At 40.0% G+C, this 16,613-nt stretch overlaps 1 protein-coding gene across 1 annotated transcript; it reads left to right on the top strand.

Annotated features, from left to right (window-relative positions):
• The first annotated feature begins 439 nt into the window (after positions 1-439).
• Positions 440-16,329, top strand: spock3 (SPARC (osteonectin), cwcv and kazal like domains proteoglycan 3). The gene is made up of 11 exons (XM_079668149.1): positions 440-584; positions 738-860; positions 8,244-8,283; positions 9,845-9,953; positions 10,909-11,017; positions 11,161-11,269; positions 11,530-11,643; positions 11,752-11,973; positions 13,289-13,351; positions 13,435-13,572; positions 14,060-16,329. Exons 2-11 carry the CDS (start codon positions 738-740, stop codon positions 14,215-14,217), a joined length of 1,185 nt encoding a protein of 394 aa, XP_079524275.1. The 5' UTR covers positions 440-584; the 3' UTR covers positions 14,218-16,329.
• Positions 16,330-16,613: the final 284 nt, after the last annotated feature.

The following is a 16,613-nucleotide window of genomic DNA, read 5'->3' as shown; positions in this document are numbered from 1 at the left end:
TGAATCACTACTGTAAAAACAAGCTGGAGCGGCTCCCATGTGATGGCACAGAGGAGAAACATGGGAGAAGTAAAGGGCATAAACACTACAGTAGGCTAATTATTTTAGGAAACAACCCTTTAATTGTATTTTAAGTTATATAATAGTTAAGATATAAATAGTTATATACCGTATCATTTTGTGTTAGTTTGTCTATTGTTCATGCCATCAGTGAAACACTACAACCTTCTATATGTGTCTTCTAAACCTTATCATAAGATTGGCTAATGTTTTTTTCATAGGTCGTAATCAGTGGAAGACACTCTTGCGGTGGCCCACAGTGAGCCATCATGACCGTTTCCTCCGCACTGAGGAGAGGCAGAGCTGAAAAGAGGGACAGAGCGAAGGGGCCTCGCACGGTGCCATGCGCGTTCCCGTTTCTGCTGCGCACACACAGCCGATGCAGAGAGAGAGAGAGAGAGAGAGAGAGAGAGAGAGAGAGAGAGAGAGAGAGAGAGAGAGAGAGAGAGATAGAGAGCTGTTATTACTAGTGACAGAAAACGGCAGCGAGCACATACAGTCTGGAAAGCAGCTGATGCGACAAGGTAGGAGAACGAACACCTCTGCATCATATTATTATCTGTTGACGTTCATCGCTGGTGTGATGGACATCAAACTGCCTCTGTTTTTAACGCGATTGCGGTGTCCTCCAGCCTGATCGGATGTCCTCTCTCCGTGCTGTTGTTGTGTTTCCGCAGATGCTGTGCGTCGCCTTGCTGTGTGTGTGCGCCGTCGCCTTCGAACACGTCTCCGCTCGCTCCGACAGCGGCAATTTTTTGGATGATAAGTGGCTCGCCGGAAGATGGGATAAATTCAGAGATGTAAGTCATATTCCCGGCTTATATCATTAGCGCCGTTTCCCTCCTCATTATCTAATTTACAGCCCCCCCACACCCCCCTTTTCTCCCTCATTGGTTTGTGATCATGCGCTGCTCGTTTTCTAGTTGTGTCCAAGCGACGCGTCACGGGGCCCGTTTGTGTTGTGTGTCACAAGTGCATGACTCGTGCCACCGAGACAGTAAATACACTAGCGATACTGGGATGATCGTTGCCCGTGAGTGTGTTTTTCTCGATTGCAGCTCTTTGCTTTGCAGAGGTAGTCGAGGCCTCTGTGAAACACAAGTGCACATAGCTAGCTGGCCGAGAGGCACCTTAGAGTCCCCGAAAAAAAGGGCCTAATTATGGGCAGGTATGATCGAGGGAGTCCACAGCAATGAGGCCTCAAGGAGCTTTTTAGATGACACTGATTAACACCTGCCAAAGGGATAGGCTAGTGGCAAAAACAGAGTGAGATAAAATAGTGACACTCCCCCTTCTCCAAAATGCTAGCGTGTGTCGCCAGATAAGACAGTCCCGCATGTGTGTCCAAGTACTAAACATTATCCAGGTTGTTCATTCAGTGGCAGTTGATATTAGTTTTCATTTTTTAGATTTTATTTCAAAATACAGAGCGACTGGAGTGATTGTTCAAAACTGGATGGAGCATTGTATGCTTGCCATACGATGTTGTTATTCAAGTGTGGGCTTTTGTGGCTTTTTAATTACATTTGTATTGCATTTATATGTATGTTCCCATAAAATACAAAACCTAAAATATTTGACTATAGTGGAATGAATTGTAAATTCTTTGCAGGCTACAATGAGTTTGTTAACAGTGTTTTTAAAATAGTGTGTTGGTTTTTCCTTAGAAGGCCAGCTGTGTTTTATTTTGGGTTTGATATAATGATATTTTTTTAGCATGTTTAATGTGCAGTAGTTATAGACGCCTGTCCTTGGACTAATTCAAATATTTCAAATAAAGTCCTAGATCTCCACTGACTAGGACCACCCCTGGCCAGCTTAGAATAACTGCATTCATGATGTTCACATGTACATTATATCCACTGGGCATCAATCCTTTAGTGAAGATACATAATTTTTACTGTAGCGAGACACATTTATACACTATAATACATCAGATTTAGATTATGGATAAAATACTGTGAAAATCACTACTTTTATTTGAAAATGAATCTCTCAAATCACAGAAATCGGTAAAATGCAAGGGAAAAAAGTCTGATTGTGCCTTCCAGTATTACAACGTAATTAAGCTTTTCAGGTGGAGTATTTGTTAGAAAGATATCTTGCCTCTAACCACAGATTACTGGGTCGACACCAGCAGACATGATTTGTACATGCTTGCACTTGCACTCATTCTCACAAAAACACTTTAAGCTTAAAATTAAGCATGTATGCACAAACTGTTAATGCACCCAAACATACATTATAATAAACAGGCTTTTTGCTCAAGAGCTATGGTAAAAAAATAACATGGTCAACGCATTGCAAACTAGCTTTCCGGGTTTTCAGAGAGGTAGACGAAAGCAAGGGCAAACTTGTTTTCAATTTACATTACATGTCATTTGTTAGACGCTTCAAAGTGACTCACATACATACAGTATTGTGGACAATCCCCACAGGAGCAATTTGGGGTGAAGTGTCTTGCCCAGGGACACAACGACATGCTGACTGCAGTGGGACTCGAACTTGCTACCCCCTGATTCAAAGTTCAGCACTCTATCCACTGAGCCACAGCCGCCTTTAAATGATAGGAGTAGGTCTACATGTTCATGTTTTGAACATGTAACATGTATTTTAACCCGCACTTTTCAATGCCCATCTCAATTACTGTAAGCGTGTGAACCCAGGGGCTCAGGTGGTCCCATGTCACTCACCACAGGTCCAACTACTGATAAGGATTTTGGATTATGCAAATAGGGTTTCATGATTGGCCATTTGCTGTGCTATTTACTGTTAGATGAGTTTAACTCTTTGAGAAGCATACTGTGTGTGTGTGTGTGTGTGTGTGTGTGTGTGTGTGTGTGTGTGTGTGTGTGTGTGTGTGTGTATGTGTGTGTGTGTCTGTCTGTCTGTCTGTCTGTCTGTCTGTCTGTCTGTCTGTCTGTCTGTCTGTCTGTCTGTCTGTCTGTCTGTCTGTCTGTCTGTCTGTCTGTCTGTGTGTGTGTGTGTGTGTGTGTGTGTCTGGCAACGAGTGGATAGTTAACTCATTTAGAACAGAACAATAACTACAGATAGAAAGATACCTGAAAAGGAGGTATACAGGGTAATGAGAGTGGAAAGAAAAGACGACAGAGAGAAGAGTGGACTGAAGGCTGTGTGTGAATTCACAACTGTGTTTTAACCTTGAGGCTCAGGCATTAGAGATAGAGGTGTCATTTCCTGTCTTAGTGCTGTGTCCCAGGTTCTATGTGTGTGACTGTGTGTTTCTACATTCTTTCACAGAGGAAATTATTGTACACACAGTCATTCAACTGAATAACTGAAGAAGCAGTGACAGATAATCTTGGGAAACTTACTAAGCTTTTCTCTTTGTATTTGTGTTGCATGTGAACATGTGGAAAGCAGCTGATGTTCACAGTGTTAAAAATATCATAGCCCCTGTACAAACATATACCCATATATAAACTAAACAGTGCTTTGCTCGAGATGGTGGTGAATATGTAGAACGTGCAAAATGTACTTCTGAGATACATATCCTACTAAAAAAAGTGTATGAAAAAACGTAGATTGCCTGATTGCATCTACAATATCAACTTTTTAACAACTGGAGCTTGTACACCTACCCTTTTAAAGATATTTCTGTTTGGTGTTTAACCATGCTAACCCTCAGGTTCAGCCCAACTGCTGCATAGCTAATTAGCAATTGACAAAGCTAACATAAGCTTGCTACATAAAACCCCTAAGTGCTGATTTAAAGATGTTATTTAATATGATTTACACATCATGACATGACAGTTGACTGAAAAGATGTAAAACAGGGCATTTTTTTACATTATTTTTACATTTCATCTAAAACTAAACAGATATTTTCCTCTCACTGTGAACTGTGAAATGATTAATCCTGAAACATATTGTTCTATGTATGCACACTGTATATAACTAAAACAAACGCACACCTATTTTTGGAAGTTTTGTTGCAGCTTGTGATGTTGCAGCTACTTCCTGTTTACAATGTTGAATGGCTTTGATTGAGCAGAGCTACAAATGTCACCTTTAGCAACACATTATAAGAATGTCATTGCATTTAAATGTTGTAACGCAACTGACGTTAATCACAAGTTTGAAGTTTGCGAGTATTAAGGAACGATTTTACACACAAACTAAGTAATGGTTTTACAAACAGATGTTTCTGTCTCCCAGAAATGCAGGAACCCCTCCAACACAGCTATATTCTTTTTAACTCATGCACTGGTATTCTAGGCAACACTTTTCTCTACTGTGATTTACATTTTACATGTTAGGCATGTACTTTGTACTTTAGCTTTCATCTTTCACCGAGAGTCATAAGTAGGTCTCCTGCTAAGTGCACTAGATAGGATCTTGGCCACTGATTTACTGTACGTCCTGTTAGGATGGTTGGAGAGCCTGGGGCCTTTTTTGCAGCTCTGGTGCCATCTCAGAATTTTTAGACTTTCTGCTCAGCTTTTATGGACTTTAGCCATCCTACAGCCACTGCCTGAGTCAGGAGATAAGCTGAGGAGAAAGATAGGTTTTATAATGTAAGAAATGAAGGAAATAACAAAATATAGGACATGTGATGAAGAGCATGACGCTAAATTGCAGTTTAGGAGGAAATTGTTTGGACCAGCTTAATTAGATCAGAATACTCCTTTTCATCATCATCCTCTCCTGCCCTCTCTTCTTCTGTCCTCTCCTCTCGTCTCTCTTTGTGTGTTTTACTGTGCACGGATGTCCTGTGTAGTTTGTGTTTTGGAGGGAAGGTACAGAGCTTGAGGCCTTTTCCACTTCAAAGCACCTCAGTGCGTATTCATGTGTGTTTGTGCGTGCATGCATGCGACAAGCTTGAGCAAGACAAGCAGAGCCAGTACAGTGAAAAAATGCACATATTTCTCCTGTTGGACGTTAGCGGGAGGCAGCAAGGATCCAATGAAGCCACTAGGACACAATTAATGGGGAGGATTTGTGAAAATCTGATGTAAATGTAAATAAAGTTTGGCAACACTTTATCTTGATAGCAGTATTAGTTTGCACACAAGCACATTAGGATGTTTGCCAACAGAGATAACAAACACACAGTATTGTGTCTGGGTGTTTGTGCACATGAGGAAAAAACGGTCGAAACTGCAAGGAGAGAGAGCAGGTGGAAAGAGATGGAAAGATAAATTGAAAAGTTGCTATTTTTAGCACACACTCAGGAGGCCATTAGACCTATTGTTGAATTTGAGGTTTTCTGTGGGTTATTGGAAAGTGGGTGGCTGGTTGCATGTGCAGTGGAGTGCATGCATCCAGTTATTTGATGCTTTGTAGTGCTGACACATTCTGGCACTACAGTCAAGTTTATTTTCTGAGTAAGCATGTATATGTATGTGCATAGGTGTATTTGCGTGTGTGTGTGTGCGCTTGCGTGCGTCAGTTGATTCCATTAAGGAATCAGACCGCAAGCACTATTGTTGTCTTGACTGGTCCAGAGGGCCCGGCTTCTTATAATGCAATGTTCTCATTATTCAGTTTCAATGGTCAGCAGTGCCAGAGGGAAACAGAAACAAAAGTACCTTTCTATTAGGCTTTATCTTTGCTAATCTTTCTGTATGCATGTTTTCTTTATATTAAGATGTACTCTGCGTAATTCTAAATAGAAAAACAGACAGAGCCAATGGCCACTGTTGAACTCTTTCGTAACAGGGACCATTTTATAAGGTGGAAAGTCGAGAGGTAGAAGTGATACAGATGCGAGGCCATAGTGGAGATACAGAGGGTCAGAATGTGGCAGCAATGACGGACGAGAGGGATAACTTAATTAGAGCTGAGAAAAAGCCAGAGTTGACCCTCACCTTATAGAGTGCAAGGAAGTGAGACAGACAGAGACTCTCTGACTCAGTGAGTGTTCTGCTTTTTCAAAAAATAACTAACCTTATGGCAAACTGTGTCAAAGTATAAGGGTTTGGGCCAGACATGCTCTCAACATACAGACACATACTGTAGATGTCTTAATATTCAGGCCTCATTTCTGACCACAGTAACCAGTCTAGGCCTGCTGTATGTGATTAAGCCTACTGTGTAATATTCATCATTTCCAATGTGGCAGCACGTATTGATAGAACAATGTATAAATTGTATTGATTATAAATCCTGCAGAATTAATGGCAATGATATACTTAAAAATAAAAGACAGCGTCAATATTATATATAATGAAGGTCAGTAACTCTGTCATTGCCTCTATGGGTGAAATTAAAGGAAACATACTGCACATTACTGAAACTGCCTCTCGGTCCAAGAGAACATATTGTACCTGTTAACAAAACTGAACTGAAAACCTGCAGGAAGTTAACAACCACATTTCACCCAGCCCTGAAAAAAATACATGATGCGTTACTAATATGTCAAACCAGAAACAAAGCATGCGCTCCAATATTAAGTAGTAGAGTATATCACACTTTACTGGAACTTTAAAAAAAAAGATTACACATTACACACCAATTCACTCAACTCCACTCAGACCCTTTAACTACTGTAGTGCAGCTGGTATTACAAATGCAATTGTTGTGCAGGCCAATAGTGTCTTATACAGGAGTAGGTCAATCTTTTTTTTTTTTTTGCATTTTTAAAGCTGAAATAAGGGGAATTTTCACTGTTCCTCACTTTCTTACAGCATCATAATTGATCACTGTCTATACTTTACTATTGCATCACTCATCTCTCACTGCTGTTGAGGAGCAAGGTGTGAATTTGACTCTTTACTGTTATTGAATTGGAAACGTCCTGCTGAAGATTTGCACAACATTGAATGTACAAATGTACAATAGAGGGCTTTACTGTGTGGATAACACACACGTCTCATCTTGGCCACAATGTGGAATTTATGCTGATAAGATGTTATTTTTCTCGCCTCTTTCCCTCCCTTCCTATTTGTTCTGGCATATAGAATTTAATGAGTCACACACACACACACACACACACACACACACACACACACACACACACACACACACACACACACACGCACACGCGCACACACACACACACACACACACACACACACACACACACACACACACACACACACACACACACACAGAACATGCCGGAGATTGAGAGTAAACCAGTGAATGAGATCTAAGGACTGATTTAAAAAGGCACACGGCTCACTATTTCTTAACATCGTTTCATTTGCCTCATGAACCAGAAGCCCCTGGGTGTGTCTCATGCTTGTCCTATTAAAAGCAGGCAAATCATTCACCTTCATGCAATCCTTATTTAGACTGTTGAAACTCATCCACTGGCAACAGATTGAACCGTTTGACTTCACTGTGTCCAACAAGGTTTTAAAAAACACTTTACTTTTAAAACATTATGGGAAAGGAAACGCAATTTATGTGGGAAATAACAATTTGAATATGATTATTTTTCTATAATTTGACAATGCAGTATTTTAAGTATAGAGAAGAAAAAAAAACTATTGATTACATTTGCTTTATTATTGGACTTTTATATTTAAGGTCAATTGTGTATTTGCAATGTCAGTGGCCTCATTTACAACTTCATCGATTACAAAATGTGACAAAAGGTTTGCTTTGATGTCACTGAAGACTCAATCCGATGCATATTCAACAATGCTAAATCTATATTCATGTTTTTCTGCTGTGTAATGTAATGCTAATCTTACTGGCTTATCATTATTTAGATTGCCCCAATTTCATTTTATGAAATGTTCTTGCTTCCCTTATCTTTAAATAGCTCAAAACATTTATGTTCTTTCTCAAAGCTTTTCATAATCAGTTAATTGAAAACCAAAATATTCAAGTTTAATATTCCTTTCACATTTTTAAACAGCTCTGCCAGTTTTGTTGATGTGATGTTCTGACTTCATTGTATGTGTATATGGTATAACAAATGTGCATGAGTTGATATTAAGGAAATTATGTGCACGTATCGGCTCACACACGGGTCCCTTGCTTTGCACAAAGCTGCTGTCATAATATCATGTCATTTACCATTAAGACATATATAATAATAATGATAATAATCAAGGTGTATTTCTTATTTTCTTTCTCTCTGTAATGCTTTCTCCTAAAGGAAGTGGAGGTTTGTATGATTGCTCAAAAATCTTGTATTTGTCATGTTTTATTCACTTTAGATGTCACCTGAACTATATTTGTTATGATTTTGTTTTACCCTGTTTCAGGAGCCTGGAACATGGACTCCATCCAAGCCCTTCGATCAAGGTGGGTGTGAGGAAAAGAGCCTCGAGTGCTTGTGCTGTTGGCTTTGTGATAAAACCAGAAAACACTGAAAAGGACAAAGATAATTCATACCTCTTCCGCAGCCAAACAAACCTTTGAAATGTATTTATAGAGTTTTGTTAAAAAAATGTATCTGCATATGGATATGTATCTGGAGGTTTTTCTGGAGAATGTCGACATAAAGTTAAAAAGGAATATATAAGGGTTAAAATGTCATATACCACTGAGTTATGCCTACTTTTATTTGTTATGTTAGTGTGATGCCTATCATTAGTAAAATGCCACCATAAGCAGCAGAATTGCTCAAAGTCATTAAATGGCAGTTTATGTCAAGGCCGTTTATAAGAAAAAATTAAATGTCATATTAAAACAAAAAGAAAACAATGTTTGCTCAAGGTAACCCGATGTAACATGGAGACTAAATGACAAAAAGTGATCTTGAAAATGTTTGCAAACATCTCAGCTGAAAAAGAGCCCAGGCTGATTTAATTAGTCCATTGGACTGACCTTCTAAAACATTTAGTTTCTCCGTTGTCTCTTCGGGTTAACTTATACCTTCAAAAACATTGTGTTGCTGGAGACTTGTTACCAATATGACTTGTGATAAACAGTGGCTCTGCAGACATAGTGTCACAATTAATAGTAGCAGTAAGGAAAGGATGGGTAACATCTCATTCCCTTCTCCAAAACAACCAGTTGATACAGTATAGCTAACAATTTTCCTTGTCTTTTATCATATAATTTTACAGCAAAACAAAAACGAACACACTCATACACACATTCAGGCAAACCAGGACATTCACACATTCAATCTCACTTATTACTTTATCTCACACACACATCGACACACACACATCATGGAGACAATAGCATTAGGAGCTGCGTTGGAGGATGGAGGCAGGATAATCTGCCAAAGCTGCTCAGGGATTACAGAGGGGTTCTTTAGACCAGAGGTTATTCAGAAACTGTTCTAAGATCAGCCGAGGGATTTAGATCCTGCACCATAGGTGTAAGGCTGAAGGCTGAAGGCTGACAAGCGGTTAGAAACCGCTAGTTTGTCTTTACCAACAGAGCCTGAGACACAGATCTAAAATCAGCTCTTCAGCCAAATATGGCCCTTAGCTGTGAGATCTGATACCAGATCAGTTAGAGGATTGCTGCAAGAGCACCCATGAGACTCAGTGCAGAGTAAGGTCAGAAGTGGCTCTCTTACCAGTTCCATCTGTTTTTAGCTGTAAGGATACTTAATGGCATTATAGCTTCAGTTCTTCGTGATAGAGAAATTGCCAGTATGTGATGACACAGTGCCAACAACAACCATTAAAACACACACATAGATCTCGTACACCCATGCACACATTGTGGACCTGTAAAAAAGGAAGAACATGGTTTAGTAATGAACTATTGATCTATGATTTGCTTATGGGCTTAGTCTCTCTCGGAATCTGTTTTAATAAAGACACTGTGGTTTGGTTGCAAACATATAAACATTACACACTGAAAGGACTTATGAACCTGTATCTCTGTTTGTTTTTCTTTATAGGCCTTGATCCAGCCAAAGACCCATGTCTTAAGATAAAATGCAGTCGCCACAAGGTGTGTGTGGCTGAGGATTATAAGACTGCCACTTGTGTCAGCCAGAGGAGAGTTAGGTAAGACCATGCTTACAGTAACTCACACTAACTCACACACCAACACACACACTTTCTTTTTAATACAGACGTGAGTTGTATCCGCGCCAAAAATGAAACACAAATACCAGTGGATTAGGATCAAATCAAAATTAAAATGTTGGATCACTCCCTCCCTCATTTTTTTTTTTTTTGCTCAATTATTCATGCAGCATGATAAGTAACAGCACCAGAGGGGTGGCTTTCTTTTTTTCCAGCTGGTCCACTGGTTGCCTGGCTCTCTTGTGACTGTTGTGCGACAATACTGTTAAGTCCAATTACCCCAGTCCTGGCACTACCTTACAACGGACACAAAGTCCTGCCAAGTGATATGAATGGGCCTGTGTGTGTGTGTGTGTGTGTGTGTGTGTGTGTGTGTGTGTGTGTGTGTGTGTGTGTGTGTGTGTGTGTGTGTGTGTGTGTGTGTGTGTGTGTGTGTGTGTGTGTGTGTGTGTGTGTGTGTGTGTGTGTGTGTGTGTGTGTGTGTGTGTGTGTGTGTGTGTGTGGGCGTGCGTGCGTGCGTGCGTGCGTGCGTGCGTGCGTGCGTGCGTCTGTCTGTCTGTCTGTCTGTCTGTCTGTCTGTCTGTCTGTCTGTCTGTCTGTCTGGGACACTGCAGACTGGGCAGAGGACAGTAATGTCATACTGACCTCATTTTCCATTCTTACCAGCAACACAATTACCACTAAACATTGCCAGCAAATCACAAAATAATCACAAATACATCCTAATTCTCGTTTCTGAAATTGATGTAAGAACAAGAAAATCCACTGTGGATGCAGAATGCTTAGACTAAAATGGTTTTGAATAAAAGAAAGATAAACAGTACATTGTGATGGAGAGCAGGTCAACTGCATTGTTTGAAATATTTTCATTTGCATAGTCAGATTTTAAGTGTGTGTGTGTGTGTAAATCAAATCCTTTGAATCTCCTCTCTAGTTTCAAAGATGCCAGCTTGTTCCAGAGTCCGGGGTCAAAGTGCACACCCTGCCCTGTGGTTCACCCCTCTCCTGTTTGTGGAACCGACGGCCACTCCTACTCCACAAAGGTACCCCAACACCCTAATTCTTTCCCATAATAGAGACATCTGAGCACTTGTTTTTTCATTTCCTCTTGAAGAGACACACATCCTAATTTTACTTCCTCTTCTGTCTGGTCCCATCTGTCCTTGTCTCTTTTGCTCCGGCTCAGTGTAAGTTAGACTACCAGGCATGCATCACAGGAAAGAAGATCGCTGTGAAGTGTCCTGGCATGTGTCCTTGCCCAGCTCAGCCTGAACAGAGCTCTGCAGAGAAGAAAGGTACACATTTCTGCACACACGACTGCATACTGCAAGATAGGACACTCTGCAGAAGAAACAGGAAATTCTTCTCAATTAAAAAGTCTTTACTGGTGTCCAAGCCAACGTTAAAGCCCCTTCCAGACACGCTGAAGCCCTTCTGTCCTGATAAAGTGATATTGCATCCCTACAAGTTTATTATGTACTGTATTTGACCATGACTTATAGGTACAAAAAACATCAATTAATCATTGTTAATCATGAGTGTTATTGTTTCTCAGTGTGCAGTGAGTCGGACCTGAAGGAGGTGGTGAGTCGCCTGAGAGATTGGTTCAGAGTGCTGCATGAGAATGGCATGCCTAAGAGAGTCAAGATCCAGAAGCCAGAGAAGAACAGTAAGTGAAGTGGCACTCACAAACAGAGAGAAATGAGAGAAAATCCGATAATCCATGAGATACCTGGCTGCATCTACACTCTCTTATTTTGTAACATTTCCCCCGCAGAGTTTGAGGTCGGGGCTTCCCCTATTTGTAAGGACCCTCTGGGCTGGATGTTCTCCCGACTGGACACAAACTTTGACGTCCAGCTGGACCAATCGGAGATTAAGAGCCTCTACCTGGACAGGAATGAGCCGTGCTCTGACGCTTTCTTCAAATCCTGCGATACACATGCCAACAAAGTTATAACCAGCTCTGAGTGGTGCACGTGCTTCCAGAGGTTCACAGGTACGGCAGCTCCAAGCACTCACATGCAAATACAATTTAAAAGTTAAATCAATTCAAACCTGGAGAAACATGCAAATACAGATTCAGCTTCTGTTTCTTGTGATGTAAACATGGAAAGTGAAGTTCTCATTTTATCCAAATATTTGGTCCTACTTTCTTTTTTGGATAAGAAAATACAGGTAACATGAGCAGACAACGATACAGGCCTTAAATAAAACCCCAAGTAAGCCAAACCCTATTTAGAAAATGACAAAGACAAAAGAAAAAACAAATAAAAAGTATTACCCACTTAACCAATGTGTATCTCTCCATTGTAAACATCCATTACAATTGACTGATTTTCAGGTTTGTCTAAGACCTACTGTAGAGGCTAAGCCAATGCTTTAAGCCTCTGAGGATCCGCTATGTTGGCGTAATTGACGCACACAAAGTTTGCTAGGTGAATAAAAGTTTGATACAAAGTTTCCAGTTAAATACAGTCCATTTATTTCCTGTTCACTGGTGTCCATTCAACTTGCTTCATTTTTTCATTCACAATACACAATATTACGGTTCACACAATAACTTTTGCAAATGTTTGTAATCTCTTGTTTGTGTGTGTGCTCTATATGTGTGTGTTCTCCGTGTGTGTTCCGTGTGTGGTCAAAAGCTGTATGGCCTTCCAGCGGAACCTCTAACCACAAACATAGGTTCCTACTGTACCTTTATACCCACAGTGTTAATTGGCTCCTACACCTACTATAATGATCGCAATTTTGCAGACACACTGTCTGTGCAATAAAGGATTTAGTTTGAACTCCAAATGAAATATTTTAAATCGTTTGGCCGTTTTGCCTGTCTCATTGTCTCATGTCTATTGCCCTTTCATACTTCTTGTTTACCATTGCAACAGTAACTCAGTTACATTGTTTTGATAACCAAAAGAAGTGAAGGCCAAAACAAACGAAAGACAAGGACCCAAGTTTTAATGAGACAAAGCTTTTCTTCAACGGATATAAATATTACAGAGATCTTCCATTCAATCAGAACGGCTTACTTTCCCCTTGAAGCAATTTAATATATTCGGAACACAAACATTCTAATATATTGTGTTAGAATGCAATTGGATAAGACGAGGATGATGGTTTTTGGTCATAAAATGTATTCATAGATGAATCACTAGACTGCACTTGTAAAAGCTTAGGCAGCAGGAAAACAAACTTAAGGACAAAAGCAGAGTATCTCAAAGGGAGAAAACGTTCACTCAAACAGATGCGTTCCTGGAAAAGCAGACTTCTGCAGTTTGTAACCAGCGTCCTGTGTCTCTCTTTTTCAGATTCCCCTTGTAAAGCAGAGCTGTCCAGCATCAACAAAAAGCAAGCTGGGAAGAAACTGCTTGGTAAGACACACACACTGAAACACACACAGAAGCCCTAGCAACACACACTGTGGGTTACCCTAACTGGTGGTGTGAATGTGTAGGTCAGTACCTGCCATCCTGCGATGAGGAGGGTTACTACAGATCCCACCAGTGTCACAGCAGCAGCGGCCAGTGCTGGTGTGTGGATCGCTATGGCAACGAGGTGGCCAGCTCACGCATCCATGGCCCTGCAAACTGCGGTAAGCAAAACTCTGAGGAAAGTACAGTGTCATATTTCTGGGCTTGTGTGAGAGAACAAAGCCAGACGGTAGGATTAGCAGCGAAGGCATCACGGAGGAAATACTTTATGTCAACACCATTTTCTAACTTCTGAAATCTGCCACTTAGCACTGTGTATTTATTGCATAAACTGTTGTTGGATCAGATTATATTTATTTGCTTGATTGCAGAGAGTTAGATTGATATCACTCTCATATCAGTCTGTTCATACTGAAGCTACTGTCAGCAGCCAGTGAGTTTATCTTAGCGTAAAGAATGGAACAGAATCCACCTACCATCCGTGTTTATGTATTTCTTGGCCTGGGATTCTAAGTGAACCTCGTCCTTAATGTGAGGCTGCTTTATGCTAAGCTAAATATACTGGCTCATTTTCAAAGTGCAGATATAAAAGTGTTTTGAATCTTCTCATAGTAACTTTTTTTTTTACTAACTAATCACTACTCCTAGGCGTGATTTTGGAGTCTTCTGGCGACCTGGGCAGCGGAGACTCACTGTTCACCGATGATGATGAAGATTCCCTTGTCCTCGAATACCAGACCGGGATGGACAATGAGGACGACGAAGATGAGGATGACGACGATGACAACGACGAATATCTGTCGTAATTTCAAAAAACTAAAACAAAAAAGATAAAAGAGAAAACTGTTTGTTTGGTCAAACTGCACGTTTCTAGGTGACTCCCCAGGCAGATACTTAATCGTACTAACAGCCTATGGACTACTCTCTGTGTATTGTTTGTTCATAAGTTAAAAGAAAAGACAAAAAAACAATATTCCTGGCAAACGTTTATCATTTCTCTTTTTCTCTAAGTATAAAATATGATTGGTTAATGACACTTGTTCACTTGTGTGTCAGCAAACCAGAGAACATGACAAGGACTTTATCAACAGCCAATCCAATCCTTTGGATTTGGTCACATGTGCAAAGACCTCTCCCTTCATTGGACAGTCTGTGTCTTCTAGTGTGTCCTGTCCTTGTGCAGCACTCTAATGCCTGAGTGTGTTGATGCTTGAGCCGCATTGTTAAAGAGATTTTCCCTTTTTTATTCCTTCATCCTGCCCCCCCCCCCCCCAGCCCCCCACCCAATTGCTCCTTATCAAATGTTCCTGTGTATAGGTGGGATGTTGATGATGTAGATAAGAGAATATTGCACTCTTTAGGTTTCTTTTGATCTTGATTTGTAACTGTGACTGTAACTGTGTGGAAAAACAAGATAAGCGTTAGACATGCTTCATTAGGAGAATTAAGGCTACAAAAAAAAACAGTGTGAGTTGGATGATAACAATCAGAACCGACATGCTAGCTGTTTTCACAGAGACACAAATCAAGTCAAATCATCTCAACGGCTCAGCAAAGAGGAAAGACAGATTACTGCTTGGCCGGTGGTGTAATGGGGGAAATATTATTAATATCTATTTTTCTAATCCATTGTTGGATGAATACAGAAGATGAAACAGATTTGTCGTAGCATGTCTAATACTGCGTGATGTTGTTTCAGTCTGTAGATCCAGAGGCTAAACCTTTACGGAACTCAAAACATAATGGTGCTTGAGGGGGAAAAAAATACCTCAAGCGTGTACAGATGAAACTGCACTTGCATAGTTATAAACTGCTTGAGCTACAAGTCTGTGTGATTTAAAAAAAGAAACATGTTGTTGACCTTTAATATGTCTTTGAGCTTGAAATCAACCTCATCACAGCTCAGAAGAAGAAAACATTATGTTTGAAATGTTCAGTTGTGAGTCTTAACGTGATTTGAGCGTGGTATTAAAAACACGGAGCCATGCAGACCTCTAGAAAATGTCTGGCGGGGGATAAAGGGTAAGGTGTGCCTTTTTCCGGTAAGGACAGATGGTGGTGATTGTGGGAGAGGCATGCTTACTGGACTGAATTAAGCTCGCCATTAAACTGCATAAGAGTGGCTTTACTGTCAAGCTCGGATACTACTTGGGTTTTGGTATGGCTTGTGTTTGGGTCTCTCTTACAATAGTGTTACATAGGCCATATTTCAGATCTTTTCATTTGTTACATGATTGATAGAATGTAGAGAAGCACAGATATACTTAGCAGATAAGACATAAAAACACACTTAGATTCTGCCGGATTTGAAAATGTTTTATATATTAGTACTGGCTAGAGGAAGCTTTGATTTAGAAAGCTTTATATGAAAAAAAAATGATCACCTTTCATTGTTTTGCTTTCACTTTGTTTCAAAAGCTTGATTTGTAATTTATCTGCTCTGACAACTTATATTGTTCATCTGTCTGGGCTGAAAACTGATCCCAGATTTGCGTATTCTGTGACTGTTTATGCAGAGCTGTGAATAGCTGAGCTCCTATGTTGATTTTCAATTATTAATCTGCCTTTGGGCTTCATTTTTGAATCAATCCATTGTTGAAATTCCATGTTAAGATCTGAAAAGTGCCATCTTACTGTGTCCAATAGATTTTTGATTTTTGTTTTGCTCCCTTCATTCCTTTTAACTTGGAATTTCAATTCACTTATAGGAACAGGAAAACATTTCCGTCTTAAAGTGTGCTGTTTCATGAGTTTAATGATGACATGCAAATCATTTTGATGACCTCAGACACTGTAGCCACTCCCAACCAATCAAACACTGTCATCACAGCCCAGATAGTGTAAAGGTTATGATACAGATGCATTTTTTACAGTGTATGTATGATTTGCTGAAATAAAAGCTATATTGACCAATGTTAGCTTGACTGTATCATTGAAAAATACTTTGCGGACAGACTGAATGCATGCAGCAAACTCTTGTTTCCCTATTTTGTGAAATTTCAGTTCCATGTTTTGTTTCAGTTCTGTATTTATGGGCTACATTTGAGAAAAAGCCTGGTCTAAAAACTGGGGATATTTGATATAAAAAGTTAAAAATGTAAATTTGTAGGAACTGAGAAAGCACGAGTTCATCATTTCTCATTTTCTTAGGGTGTGCAGCTGCTATTGAGGTGTGAGAATTCCTAGATTAAATGACACAACA

This window comes from Notothenia rossii (genome assembly GCF_949606895.1).
Source record: "Notothenia rossii genome assembly, chromosome: 1".
NCBI classification, from domain to species: Eukaryota; Metazoa; Chordata; class Actinopteri; order Perciformes; family Nototheniidae; genus Notothenia; species Notothenia rossii.
The sequence above is the reverse complement of the archived record's forward strand: the minus strand, read 5'-3'. Positions and strand labels throughout refer to the sequence as shown.